Here is a 14,518-nt window from a genome sequence, read left to right as displayed (position 1 = left end):
AAAATTTTTTTAAAAATGGAGGGACAAAGGGTGAACAAATGCAGCAGTGGTACAAGATTGACCCTGTTGAAAACAAACTAACTTGTGGGTGGGGACAGGAGGGAAAAACTGGGAGAGAGCAAGGGAAGGAGTGACATTGTCCAAAAAGAAATGTACTGATTACCTGACTTATGTACCTGTAACACTCGGTACATCACCTTTGTGTAATAAGTACCAAAAAAGAAAGCAATTAAGTAGGTGTGAATTGTATAGATGAGAAATTAACACCTTCTTATATGTCTTTCCAGTTCGAAACAAAGATATGAGTTGGCCTGAGGAAATGTCCTTTATAGCGAACAGTAGTAAAATAGATAGACACAAAGGTAAGTAAGTTTTAAACCTTTTTGTGTGTGTGTGTGTGTGTGTGTGTGTGTGTGTGTGTTGGAGCTTGAACTCAGGGCCTGAGCACTGACCTTGAAATTTTTATGCCAAGGCTAGTGCTCTACTGCTTGAACCACAGCTCCATTTTCAGCCTTTTGGTGGTAATTGGAGATAAGTCTCATGGACTTACAGTAAAAGCTCAGGCTGGCTTTGAACCCAGATCCTCAGATCTCAGCTTCCCGAGTACCTAGGATTATATGTGTGAGCCACTGGCATATGCATGGATGTATTCATTTTTGTGTGTGTGTCAGTCCTGTGCTTGAACTCTGGGTTTAGATGCTGTTTTGTGCTCAAGGTTAGCTTTCTATCACTTATGGCACAGCTATACTAATGGCTTTTGCTGGTTAATTGGAAATAAGAATCACACAGACCTTCCTGCCTGGGCTGTCTTTAGATTGTGGAGATCACAGCCATCTGGATAGCTAGGATTACAGAAACCAGCCACTAGTGCCCAGCTAGTTTATTATTGTTGTTGTTGAAATAACATATTTTGTATAACAGACTAGCCTTGGACTTCTGTCTCAGTCTCTGTGCTGGGATTACAGGTTTGCACCACCAAGCCTATCAGCTAAATGGTGCTAAAGTAGAGAAGTTTTTCAAGGACTATCTTTGGCAGTCATAATGATCCATGCTCACTTGTTTTTGTGGTGGTGGTTGTGGTGCTTGAACTCAGGACCTGGATGTTGTCCCTAAGTTTCTTTGCTCAAAGCTAGCGCTCCACTACTTGGAGCCACTGCTCTACTTTCGATTTTTTGGTGGTCTTAGGGACTTTGCTGCCCAGGCTGGCTTTGAATCGCCATCCTCAGGTCTCAGCCTTCTGAGTAGGTAAGCGTGATTATAGGTGTGAGCTACTGGCACCTGACCCATGCTCATTTATAATCCAGACTAGTTTCTCTAAGCTATCTTGGCCTACATAATGAGACTCTCTCTCTCCAAAAAAAAAATTGTGTGTGTGTGTGTGTGTGTGTGTACACAAGTAACTTGGTTCTACAGCATAATTGCTTCATCTAGGTTTTGGTTCTCATTTTTGTTTCAGTTCCCACAGAAAAGGGAGCCACAGGTCTGAGTAACCTGGGAAACACATGCTTCATGAATTCAAGCATCCAGTGTGTTAGTAACACACAGCCTCTGACACAATATTTTATCTCAGGGAGACATCTTTATGAACTCAACAGGTAACCTTTTTTGAGCCACTGGTAAATTGACTTATGACCTTGATCTGAGTCCAGTATCACCTTAATCTACTCTTTCTTTACCGTGGGAGAGAAAAATCTTTTTACCCTGTTTAGTGTGAAATAAGGACTAGGTATGCTTCTTGTGGGTTTTTTTTTTTAAGCTACTTTTAAATGTGATAGTCTATGCATTTTTGTGCCCACATGATTGTGATTTATGAGATTTTTTGGCAACAAATTTTCCTCTTGGACTTCTAGGACAAATCCCATTGGTATGAAGGGTCATATGGCCAAATGCTATGGTGATTTAGTACAGGAACTTTGGAGTGGAACTCAGAAGAATGTTGCCCCATTAAAGCTTCGGGTAAGGAAGTTAAAATAAAAGTATTCCTAAAGCATTTGTTTAAGTATTCATTTTTTACTATGTGTATTTAGCTTTTAGTTTAATCAGTGTGTTAGGATGTTTCACTACATATAAACCAGATGTCCAATATTCTTACTTAATTAGATATATAGAAATTACTTTTTTTTTTTTGCCAGTCCTGGGGCTTGAACTCAGGGTCTAGGCACTATGCTTGAGCCCTTATGCCCAAGGCAGATACTCTACCACTTGAGCCACAGTGCTACTTCTGGCCTTTTCTGAGATGTTTATTGGAGATAAGAATCTCACTGGGACTTTTCTGCCTGGGCTTTGAAAGGTGATCCTCAGATCTCAGCCTCCCGAGTAGCTTGTCTTATTTTGGTTTTTATATTATTTATTCTAGTTCTTACAGAAAATGAGGTATAGTAGAAAAAGATAAAAAGCAGTCTCAATTTGGGATGTTACTTAATTTGCTAACTTCTTAAATACTTTGAAGAGTAAACTTTTTCTGGTAATCCTTCACTATTATGAATGTTCTGACTTCAAAATGAACCTCAGAGTCTAGTTACACCAATGCATTTTTAGCATAACTAAGACAATTAGTTCTATTTATAGAACAAAAAAGTAGCAAAATAAAAATGGCATTTTCAGCATTACAAGACAATTAGTTTTATCTATGGAATAAAAAGTAACAGAATAAAAACTGATTAAATATACAAGTTTTACATTAATATAGCAGATTTTAATACTATTAGAATTATTATTTAAAAATTAGGCATACTGGGCTGGGAATATGGCCTAGTGGCAAGAGTGCTTGACTCGTATACATGAAGCCCTGGGTTCGATTCCCCAGTACCACATATATAGAAAATGGCCAGCAGTGGCGCTGTGGCTCAAGTGGCAGAGTGCTAGCCTTGAGCAAAGAGAAGCCAGGGACAGTGCTCAGGCCCTGAGTCCAAAGCCTAGGACTGGCAAAAAAAAAGGCATACTATGCCAGGCACTGATGTCTCACACCTGTAATCCTAGCTACTTGCTAGGCTGAAACCTGGAGGATTGAGGTTCAAAGCCCACCCAGGCAGAAAAGTCTATGAGGCTCTATCTCCAATTAAGGAGAAAAAAAAATTTCCAAACTAGATGTGTAGCTCAAATGGTAGAGCATTAGCCATAAACAAGAAAGGTGATTGACAGTTAAAAGGCCCTAAGTTCAAGCCCTGGTACTGACATACACAAATACATATATAAAACCACCCAGGCAGATAGTTTTTAAGTTAAAATAATCATAATAGGTTAAAAAATTATTTCTTACAACTTGCTAGGTACTATTCTAATTACTTATTTGTATCAACTCAATAATTCTCTAAATAAACTTATAGCATAATGCAGTGTTTCTATCCTTGAAAACAAAGGCTAGAGGCTGGGAATGTGGCTTAGCAGTAGAGTGCTTGCCTAGCATGCATGAAGCCCTAGGTTTGGTTCCTCAGCACCGCATGAACAGAAAAAGCAGGAAGAGGGGCTATGGCTCAAGTGGTAGAGTGCTTGCCTGAGCAAAAGGAAGCCAGGGACAGTGCTTAGTCCCTGAGTGTAAGCCCCAGGACAGGAAGGAAGGAAGGAAGGAAGGAAGGAAGGAAGGAAGGAAGGAAGGAAGGAAGGAAGGAAGGAAGGAAGGAAGGAAGGAAGGAAGGAAGGAAGGAAGGAAGGAAGGAAGGAAGGAAGGAAGGAAGGAAGGAAGGAAGGAAGGAAGGAAGGAAGGAAGGAAGGAAGGAAGGAAGGAAGGAAGGAAGGAAGGAAGGAAGGAAGGAAGGGAGGAAGGGAGGAAGGAAGGAAGGAAGGAAGGAGAGAAAGGAAGCAAGCAGCCAACCAAAGGCTAGGAAATTACTTTGCCAAAACCTACAAGTTTTAGCTTTTGTGGTTAAATACTGTGCTATAAAAGTTAGCATAGGGCTGGGAGTAGGGCCTAGTGGTGAGAGTACTTGCCTCATACACATGAAGCCCTGGGTTCGAATCCCCAGCACCGCATATATAGAAAATGGCCAGAAGTGGCGCTGTGGCTCAAGAGGCAGAGTGCTATCCTTGAGCAAAAAGAAACCAGGGACAGTGCTCAGGCCCTGAGTGCAAGGCCCAGGACTGGCTAAAAAAAAAAAAAAAAGTTAGGGCTGGGGATATGGCCTAGTGGCAAGAGTGCCTGCCTCATATACATGAGGCCCTGGGTTCGATTCCCCAGCACCACATATACAGAAAATGGCCAGAAGTGGCGCTGTGGCTCAGGTGGCAGAGTGCTAGCCTTGAGTAAAAAGAAGCCAGGGACAGTGCTCAGGCTCTGAGTTCACGGCCTAGGAGTGGCAAAAAAAAAAAAAAAAAAAAGTTAGCATTTAGCCAGGCACAAGTGCCTCACACCTGTAATCCTTGCTATTCTGGAATGCTGAGATCTGAGAATCATGGTTCGAAGCAAAATAAAAGTCCATGAAACGTATATCTCCAATTAATCACAGAAAAAGCCGGAAATGATGCTGTAGCTCAAGGAGCTTAAGGATAGCTCTCAGGCCCAGAGATCAAGGCCCAGGACTGAAACACACACACACACACCCCCCAAAAAAATTAAAAGTTAGCATATAACAAAAGCAGAAAAGTAACTATGGAAGAAAACATATACATAGACAAGGAAGTCTTTCGTTGTGAGAAAATGGTCTTTTACTATTTTTCTCTTTAACATCTATGTTCCTAAAGAACTCAGTTTGTTTACATGATAGTAAACTACGTATAGTATTGGCCAAAATTGCTTTGTTTTAGGTCATTTGAGATTAAGAATTTATATTCTTAATTATGCAAATTACATTTGTCTCTGATAGAATTATGAACTATGCTTATTCCAAATGTTTTGAGGTAGGAAATAATAACTTATTTCTCATATTTATAGTGGACCATCGCAAAATATGCTCCCAGGTTTAATGGATTCCAGCAACAAGACTCCCAGGAGCTCCTGGCTTTTCTCTTGGATGGTCTTCATGAAGATCTCAATCGAGTACATGAGAAGCCATATGTGGAACTGAAGGACAGTGATGGACGACCAGACTGGGAAGTAGCTGCAGAGGTTTGTCAGTTTTGAATAAAGTATTCCGCCTACAAATGTATGTGATAAAACATATATGCAAACTAAGCCATTCTATGGTTAGAATTTTACTATGAAAGCAAAATAGTTCACATTTCTATGTCTAATTTTTATACAGTAATAACACAACAGAAGTACCTTAAAGAACATAAGAAAATGTTGCTATCTTACATTACAAAACTATGGGATAGGGTTTAGGAATAATTTTCCAGGAGAATTTAATGGGCTCCCCCCAAATGCTAAAGTAAGGTATACAGTAATCAAGCAGGCACATGATATCTGCTTTAATACTCATCATTGTTATCATGGTAAGAACAAATTAGGAGCTGGGAATGTGGGAATGAGACTCTTATCTCCTAATAACTACCAAAAAGCTGGAAGTGGAGCTGTGGCTCAAGTGGTAGAGCATTAGTCTTAAGCACAAAAGTATGAAGATTAAGGATTACATTATTGATATTTAAATACAGTTCACTTAGCTAATGTTTTAGGGTTTGAACAAAAATGATTTATCCTTTGAATTTTTGAAATAAAAGTTTTGGATCTATTTTTCTTGCTAGGCCTGGGACAACCATCTGAGGAGAAATAGATCAATTGTTGTGGATTTGTTTCATGGGCAGCTAAGATCCCAAGTCAGGTGCAAGACATGTGGACATATAAGTGTCCGATTTGACCCTTTCAATTTTTTGTCTTTGCCACTGCCAATGGACAGTTATATGCACTTAGAAATAACAGGTGGGTCTCAAACTAAAAATTTACTCTTATTTTCCATCTTTTTCAAGCAGCCATAATTTGCAATTATAGTTGTTTGTTTACATGAAGATCAGTAGTCAGCCTATTAAAATCTAGCAACTATATTCAGGCATGATTTAAGATTTGAAAAATTTGGAACATGGGCCCATTTTGTGCTCATTGATGGCTCATTAGTTCCAGACATGCCAGAAGCTCTTCTAAATCATTGCCACTTACACTTCTGTTACCAATGAGCATTCAGTATTATTCCTAAGTTGTGTTTTAATATTTACATGCTAAGTACATTTTTATTCTGAATTTTTTGCTGTTTGCAAGTTAGATATATCTGTTTCTACTATTAAAAACTTTCATTGTAACCTGTATTTTACTAATAAAAGATCTTTTCTTTTTCTTAGTAATTAAATTAGATGGTACTACCCCCATACGATATGGATTAAGACTGAATATGGATGAAAAGTACACAGGTTTGAAAAAACAGTTGAGTGATCTCTGTGGGCTTAAATCAGAACAGATCCTTCTGGCAGAAGTACATGGTTCTAACATAAAGGTATTGTTAACTGTTCTTTCTAAGAAATCTTGGACTCTATCCTTCAAAGATCACAGTTTTCTTGCTTTAGTGTCAGTTAATTGTTAGCCAAGGGTTAAACATTAAACCATAACAAAAAAGTATCCTTTACCAACCCAGAAATTTAGAAGGATTATCTACCAAAATGAAATAATAATTATGACAGTGGGCTTTTTGTTTTTGGTGATAATGGGTTTTGGTGATATTTTAGCTTTACATGTGCTGGTACGCAGGTACTCTATCATTCAAACCATGTTCGGCCTGTACTCTGGATCCTAGAATTATGAGCTTGGATGCTGTCCGTAAGGTGTTTTGCTCAAGGCTGGTAATCCACCACTTGAGCCACAGTTTCACCTCTGGTTTTGGTTTGGTTTGGTTGTCTTGGTGCTTAATTGTCTCGTGGACTTTCTTGCGCAAGCTGGCTGCAACCTCCATTCTCATATCTCAGCTTGCATAGCTAGGATTACAGGTTTGAGCCACCAGTGCTCAATTGATAGTGGCATTTTTTTTCTTTATTTTTGTTTGAAAATTCTATTTTTTTTAAAAGTATTTTAAAGAAGGTAAATTGATAAGGCTGCCCATATTGATTAATATACTTCTTGTTTCCCCAAAAACTATAGTTGGAATTTTAGATTTTTCTATGTATTTATGAATTCATACTAATGAATATACAAGTGGACTTGCATCTTGGAAGGGTCTGCGTCATCACAAATGCATCAACACAAATGGAAATATTCAAAAAATAAGATATTTCATCTAGACTGAATATATATTTAGACTTTTTCCCCTTGTCATTATTCCCTAAATAATACAACAACTTTTTTTTTTTTTTTTTTTTTGGCCTGTCCTAGGGCTTGAGCTCAGGACCTGGGCTCTGTCCCCGAGCCTCTTTATGCTTAAAGCTAGCACTCTACCACTTGAGCCACAGCACTACTTCAGCGTTTTCTGAGTGGTTGGACATCAGCATCTCATGGACTTTGCTGAGCAGGCAGGCTGGCTTTGACCTGTGATCCTCAAATCTCAGATCTCAGCCTCCTGACTAACTAGGATTACAGGCATAAGCCACTAATGCCCTAGCTACAATAACTTTCTACATAGCATTTGTATGACATTTTTATAAATAACTTAAAGATGATTTAAAATACATTGAGTGATATGCCAAGGTTCTATGTAAATATTACTCTCTTTTATCTGGAGACCTGTGACTGCAGATTGATTTTGGTGGAAGGCCTTGGAACTAATCCTGTAAAGATATCAAGGAATGATGTATGTCTTACCTTTCAGTGCTAAGAAAATAAAGACAGATTGATGCAAATCATGTCTTTCTGCATGCCACTTGAGGAAATACTCATCTTTTGGTATTTTGTTGTTGTTTTTTAGATGAGGTCTTGTTTTGTTGTCAACACTGGCCTCGTTTGCCATCAATGCTGTGAATCAAAAATACATGTCAGCCATGCACAATATACTTCCTTCATATAGAAAACAATAATTGTTTTTTGTTTGTTTATTTGTTTTGGCCATATGGCTTGAACTCAAGGCCTGGGCACTGTCTCAGCTTTTTCACTCAAGGCAAGCAAGCACTCTATCACTTTGAGCCGCAGAGCCACTTCTGGTTTTCTGGTGGTTAATTAGAGATAAGAATCTCATGAACTTTCCTGCCCAGGCTGGTTTTGAACTGTGATCCTCAGACCTCAGCCTTCTGAGAAATTAGGATTGCAGGTATGAGCCATAGCCACCTAGCATATAATTGTTTTCTTGACAGTAAGATATATTTTACCCACTGTTTATCTTTTACTTAGACAAGAAATATTCAACCATCCCATTTTATTTAGCTGACCAAAGTTCTTAAGATACTCTCTTAAAATACATTACTCCTTTTTCATCTTCCTTTTATTTGTAGAATTTACCTCAGGACAACCAAAAAGTTCGCCTCTCAGTGAGTGGATTTTTGTGTGCATTTGAAATTCCCCTTCCTCCATCTCCAGTTTCAGAATCTAGTCCAGTACAAACAGGTAAGCTCGAATGAGACCTCTCTCTCATTATCTCATCTTTAAATATTGGTCTAACATTTATCATCTTTTTTCTATTTATTGTGCTGAGGATATTAGAACAAAAGAATCTTTTAGCCCAGAGAAACCTTTAATCCTGTTCAAAGAGATTTCTGCAGGAATTCTATGAATTATTTGGCTGAAATTCAGAGAACCTAAGTACATAAGCTAAGTAGATAGATATTAGCTCATATTCAATTAGCATTCAAATCTCTTTTAACTCCTTTCTGATACTAACATGGAAACATATAGTATGAGAGGGACATGCTACCAGGGAACATAAACAGTCAATTTAGCTGAAGAAGAGTGTTTGTGCAATTATTACATATGATGTGGTCACCTGGTGAGTCTTTTTTGCCATTCATTTGCTTTGATTCTTATTTATTTATTTGGTAGCACTGAGGTTTGAACTCAATCTCTCTTGCTCTTGCTAGAACAAGAACCTGGCCTTTGTGGTACTAATGATTTTTGAGATAGAGTGACTTTCTGACTGTGCCCTGGCCTCAGTCGTGATCCACCTATTTTAAGCTTCTCATCATAGCTAGAATGACAGCATGCTCCACTGAGCCTGGCTCTCATTTGAAAAATGGTCTCTTGAACTTTCCTGCCTGGGCTAGCCTTAAACCCTGATCTTTCTAATCTTTGAATCTTTGCCTCACAAGTAGACTTTGTCTCTAGTTTTCGATTTGTTTTGTTTTTTGCTGGTTCTGGGACTTGAACTTGGAGCCTGGGCTCTGTCCCTGAGCTTTTACTGCTCATAAGTATCATTCTACCATGTTAGCCACAGCTTCATTTTCTTTTTTTTGGTAGTTAATTGGAGATGAGTCTTTTGGGGCTGGGGGTGTGGCTTAGTGGTAAAGTACTTGCCTAGCATGCATGAAGCTCTGGGTTCAATTCCTCAGAGAAAAAGCCAGAAGTGGTGCTATGGCTCAAGTGGTAGAGGGCTAGCCTTGAGCAAAAGAAGCTCAGGGATAGTGTCCAGGCCTTGAGTTCAAGCTCCAGGACTGGCAAAAAAAGAAAAAAAAAAGAGTCTTTTGATCTTTCCTCCCTGGGCTGGCTTCAAACCACTATCCTCAGATCTCAGCCTTCTGAGTAGGATTATAGGTGTAAGCTCTGTACTCAGCTGACAGTCTATTCTGTGTGTGTGTGTGTGTGTGTAGTAGAGAGCATTTTACATTCTTAGAGGAATAAAGAATTTAGATGTTATGAATTCATAAACTGCTTTGTTGAATGGCACTCCTTTGTACAGCTACTTAAAGATAATTTTATTTATATATATATGTTGTTGTTTGTGGAGCTTGAACTCAAATCCTAAGCACTTTGAGATTACAGATGTGAGCCACCCACACCCAGTTTATTTGTTTGTGGTTTTTTTTTTTTGGTGTGTGTGTGTGTGTGTGTGTGTGTGTGTGTGTGTGTGTGTTTTACTAGTCCTATGCCTTGGACTCAGGGCCTGAGCACTGTCCCTGGCTTCTTTTTGCTCAAGGGTAGCACTCTACCACTTGAGTCACAGCGCCACTTCTGGTGGTGCTGGGGAATTGAACCCAGGGCTTCATGTATATGAGGCAAGCACTCTTGCTACTAGGCCATATTCCCAGCCCCCTCCCCCCCCATGCACCCAGTTTAATAAAAATATTTTTAAAATCATTTTAATCCTAGCTACTCAGGAGGCTGAGATCTGAGGATAATAGTTCAGAGCCAGCCTGGACAGGAAAGTCTGTCAGACTCTTATCTCCATTTAACCACCAGAAAACTGGAAGTGGCTCTGTGGCTCAAAGTGGTAGAATACTAGATAGCCTTGAGCAAAGGGAACACATAGACAGTACCCAGACCCTGAGTTCAAGCCATAACTGACAAAAAATAATTTTTTTTACAGGAAAGAAAACAGATTATAGAAGTGATAAAAGATAAAATTATTTGCCAATGGGAATGTGGTAAAGTGCTTGCCTAGCATGCATGAAGCCCTGGGTTCTATTCCTCAGCACCACATATACAGAAAAAAACGGAAGTAGCACTGTGGCCCAAGTGGTAGAGTGCTAGCCTTGAGCAAAAAGAAGCCAGGGACAGTAGTGCTCAGGCCCTAAGTTCAAGCCCCAGGACTGGCAAAAAAATAAATAAATAAAAATAAATAAATAGGGGGCTTGGGGATATGGCCTAGTGGCAAGAGTGCTTGCCTTGTATACATGAGGCCCTGGGTTCGATTCCCCAGCACCACATATCCAGAAGTGGCGCTGTGGCTCAAGTGGCAGAGTGCTAGCCTTGAGCAAGAAGAAGCCAGGGACAGTGCTCAGGCCCTGAGTCCAAGGCCCAGGACTGGCCAAAAAATAAATAAATAAATAGATAGATAGATAGATAGATAGATAGATAGATAGATAGATACATAAATAAATAAATAAATAAATAAATAAATAAATAAATAAATAAATAAATAAAAATAAAATTTGCCAGGCATCGGTGGCTCGTAACTATAATCCCAGTACTCAGGAGACTTAGACTATGAGGATTGTAGTTCAATGCCAGCCCAGGGAAACAAATTCTAGAGACTCTTAGCTCTAGTTAACCACCAAAAGCTGAAAATAGAGCTGGGCCTCAAGTGGTAGAGTGCCAGCCTTGAGCAAAAAGTCATGGGAGAGTGCCCAGGCCCTGAGTTCAAGCCCCAGTACTGGCACAAAAAGCAAAAACCTAAAAATAAGTTTGTGTGTGTGTACTACATTATGTTTATATGAAGTTTTGCAAAAATTTAACGTTTCTAATAATCAGCCTCTTGCTTTGCTATTTAAAAATAAATATGAATAATATATGTAACATCTACAATTAAAATCTCCAAGTAAATCTACAATTGTTACTTGAACTATAGTTTCTCCCTATTATATTTAAAAGAAACTACACTATCAGTGGTCTAGATCCTTAAAATACTTGAGAAAAGCCCGGTACCAGTAGCTCATGCCTATAAACTACTCAGGAGGCTACGATCTGAGGATTGTGGTTAGAAGCCAGCCAGGCAGGAAAATCTGTGAGACTCTTATCTCTAATTAATCACCAAAAATAACCAGAAGTGGAGCTGTGGCTTAAGTGGAAAAGTGCTAGCCTTGAGCAAAAGACGTTCAGGGACAGTGCCTAGACCCCGAGTTCAAGCCCTAGGACTGGCACAAAACAAAAACACCTTGAGAAAAGAGTGAAGATAAAGGTACCAGATCTTAAGTACTGTACTTATGTTTGAATTTATAGATTTCTCCTCTTCCCCATCTACAAATGGGATGTTCAGCCTAACTACTAACGGGGACCTATCTCGGCCAATATTCATCCCCAATGGAATGCCAAATACTGTTGTGCCATGTGGAACTGAGAAGAATTTCACAAATGGAATGGTGAATGGTCATTTGCCATATTTTCCTGACATCCCTGTTACAGGATACATTATTGCAGTCCACAGAAAAATGGTTAGTTATATTTTAGGCAACCTATGGTTTATCCTGTCGCTGTTATTTATGAAATATTACTATTTTCTGTAATTTGAAAATGAGTGATTAGTGCATGTTATTGGCAGCCTTGGGAGAATCAGAGATCTGTCTTCTCAGTTCTCTCTTCTCTTATTTATACATACAGATGCGGACAGAACTGTATTTCCTGTCATCTCAGAAGAACCGCCCCAGTCTCTTTGGAATGCCACTGATTGTTCCCTGTACTATGAATACCCGGAAGAAAGACCTATATGATGCTGTTTGGATTCAAGTGTCTCGGTTAGCCAGCCCACTCCCACCTCAGGAAGCTAGTAATCATGCTCAGGACTGGTAAGTTCAAGGGCTTATATTAGACTTGTGCTTTCCAAACTCTAAAAGAATAATATATATGATTTGTTGGTGTCATATAGAAGCCATCCTGTGTCAAATTAATTGAACAGAACCACTCAAAGCATGTAATTTAACCATTCGGTCTGATACTTTGAGAAAGATACCATACAGTTTCCTTTTGTCACCTACATGATCTAATGTTTAATACTTCTTCCATTCTCTAATCTTTTGCCTAAACCCTTCCTACTAATGCTTCAGGTAAATTCTTTGCCTTCTGTTATTGCAAAAATAGAAACGATGACTGGAAATTTGTGTCATCTCAGTCTTATGTAATTCAGAAAATGGGTGACTTGCTATGAGAGAGAGAGACCACAAGGTTTCATCCAGTGATTCCATTGAATTGTTTCCATAATGTATCTTTTCAACATGGAATAATTTTGTATGTAACTCTAGGTAAAGATAATAAACATTTTCTGGTTTCTTTCCATTCCTTCTACCACTATTCTATTGGGATTGTAATGGTCCATATCTCAGTTGAACTAAAAATAATTTCTTGCCATCTTGGTACCAATGAGAGTTCTACTTCTATGATAACTGAGTACAAAATTTATGTTTGATATGACTAGAGTCTTTTGATGATAAGCATTGGGCTTGATGCAAATAAGTGTTAAAGGAAAACTACAGATAATGATAAGGAATTTAGTTGAACATTTTAGTAGAAGTGACATTAAATTTAAAGTAATGATGTGACTAAGTTAAATGGCTTCTAATTGAGAACTTTTCCTATGATTTGCTAACAAACTATTTGTACATTAGAGGAGAAAGGGGAGGCCAAACTAGGTTTTCAGCCTGAGCTATTGTTTGTGAATGTTGAAAAGAAGCAAACTGGAAAAGGAACAGATTTTTGACAAGAAAAGAATTGAGTTAAATCCAAATATCTTACTACATTCAAGTAGGAAATTTACCTGAATATTCTCTTCTGAAGATACAATTACAGGGATTCCCAAGAAATACTTGGTTATAATATTATATAACTTAAGAGAGTGATATTTAGAGAGCAAGTCCAAGACCTGATTCCTGTTGAATTTTAACATTTAAAGGTTAAAAAGATAAAGGAAAGGAGCAGCTAGTAATGTAAAGGAAATCAAGAATGAGCATTCAACAAAGGTTAAGTGAAAAAAGTACTTCCAGGAAAAAGTCATCAGTTGTGGGGAATTAAAGATTGAGTAAAAAGAGGGCTGAAACTTGCCCACTGCATTTCATAAAATGACAGTCTTTGGTGACATTTGTGAAATCTGTACTAGTTATATAGTATAGATGAGCACATGGCATGGAAGCTGACATAGATTGAAGAGAGAATTAAAAGAATAATGAATTCATCTTTTATAAATAGTCACTGGCTTCTATCTATCTATCTATCTATCTATCTATCTATCTATCTATCTATCTATCTATCTATCTATTTATTTTTGCCATTCTTGGGGTTTGGACTTAGAGCCTGGGCACTGTCCCTGAGCTTTTTGCCCAAGGCTAGCACTCTACCACTTGAGCCACAGTGCCACTTGCGACTTTTTCTGCTGAGGAATTGAACCCAGGGCTTCATGCATGCTAGACAAGCACTCTACTGCTAAGCCACATTCCCAGCACCCACTGATTTTTTTTTCTTCAGTACTGGGGATTGAACTCAGAGCCCGGAGATTGGTAGGCAGGTACTCAATGACTTGAGCCATGCCTCTAGCCACCACTTTTAGCATTTGATTATTTTCAAGATTGAATCTCATTTTATAGCCTGGAAGGTCCAGGTTGCAGTCATCCTATTTGTGCTTTTCTGTGTCACTGAAGATGACAGGCATGTGCCACTGTGCCCAGCCGTTATGCTTCCTGTGTAGCTGCGATGCCAGGTATATATACCACTTCACCTAGCCATTGTTCCAGATGGAGTCTTACAAACCTATATTTTGTCCAGACTGATCTCAAATCACAATCTACCCACCTCCACCTCCCATGTAGCTAGAAGTACAAACTTGAGCAACTCTGCCAGAGCCCTCTGATTTCCATCTAATGAATCTAATGAGTTACAACAAAAAGAAAAAACAATCCAATGTCTTATACACAGATAAGTGGACATACAAAATGTAGTATGTCAAATAGCATTTGGCCATTAAAAGAAATGAGAGCTGAATTGGGCACCCCTGGCTACTCAGGAGGCTGAGATCTAAGGATAAAGGTTCAAAGCCAACCCAGGAAGAAAAATCCTCCAGACTATTATCTCCAGTTAACCAGCATATATTGAAAAGTGGGAAAC

At 38.8% G+C, this 14,518-nt stretch overlaps 1 protein-coding gene across 5 annotated transcripts in view; it reads left to right on the top strand.

Annotated features, from left to right (window-relative positions):
* The window catches only part of Usp32 (ubiquitin specific peptidase 32), a 160,899-nt gene that overhangs the window by 118,868 nt on the left and 27,513 nt on the right, over positions 1 to 14,518 (top strand). For all 5 annotated transcript variants that reach the window (XM_048367107.1, XM_048367105.1, XM_048367103.1 and 2 more), the window contains 9 exons: positions 288 to 362; positions 1,457 to 1,595; positions 1,851 to 1,956; positions 4,868 to 5,041; positions 5,617 to 5,791; positions 6,205 to 6,356; positions 8,275 to 8,386; positions 11,651 to 11,862; positions 12,029 to 12,213. In XM_048367107.1, coding sequence (XP_048223064.1) covers positions 288 to 362; positions 1,457 to 1,595; positions 1,851 to 1,956; positions 4,868 to 5,041; positions 5,617 to 5,791; positions 6,205 to 6,356; positions 8,275 to 8,386; positions 11,651 to 11,862; positions 12,029 to 12,213 — 1,330 coding nt within the window. The remainder of the gene's footprint in view (positions 1 to 287; positions 363 to 1,456; positions 1,596 to 1,850; positions 1,957 to 4,867; positions 5,042 to 5,616; positions 5,792 to 6,204; positions 6,357 to 8,274; positions 8,387 to 11,650; positions 11,863 to 12,028; positions 12,214 to 14,518) is intronic.

This window comes from Perognathus longimembris, chromosome 17, assembly GCF_023159225.1.
Source record: "Perognathus longimembris pacificus isolate PPM17 chromosome 17, ASM2315922v1, whole genome shotgun sequence".
NCBI classification, from domain to species: Eukaryota; Metazoa; Chordata; class Mammalia; order Rodentia; family Heteromyidae; genus Perognathus; species Perognathus longimembris.
The sequence above is the reverse complement of the archived record's forward strand: the minus strand, read 5'-3'. Positions and strand labels throughout refer to the sequence as shown.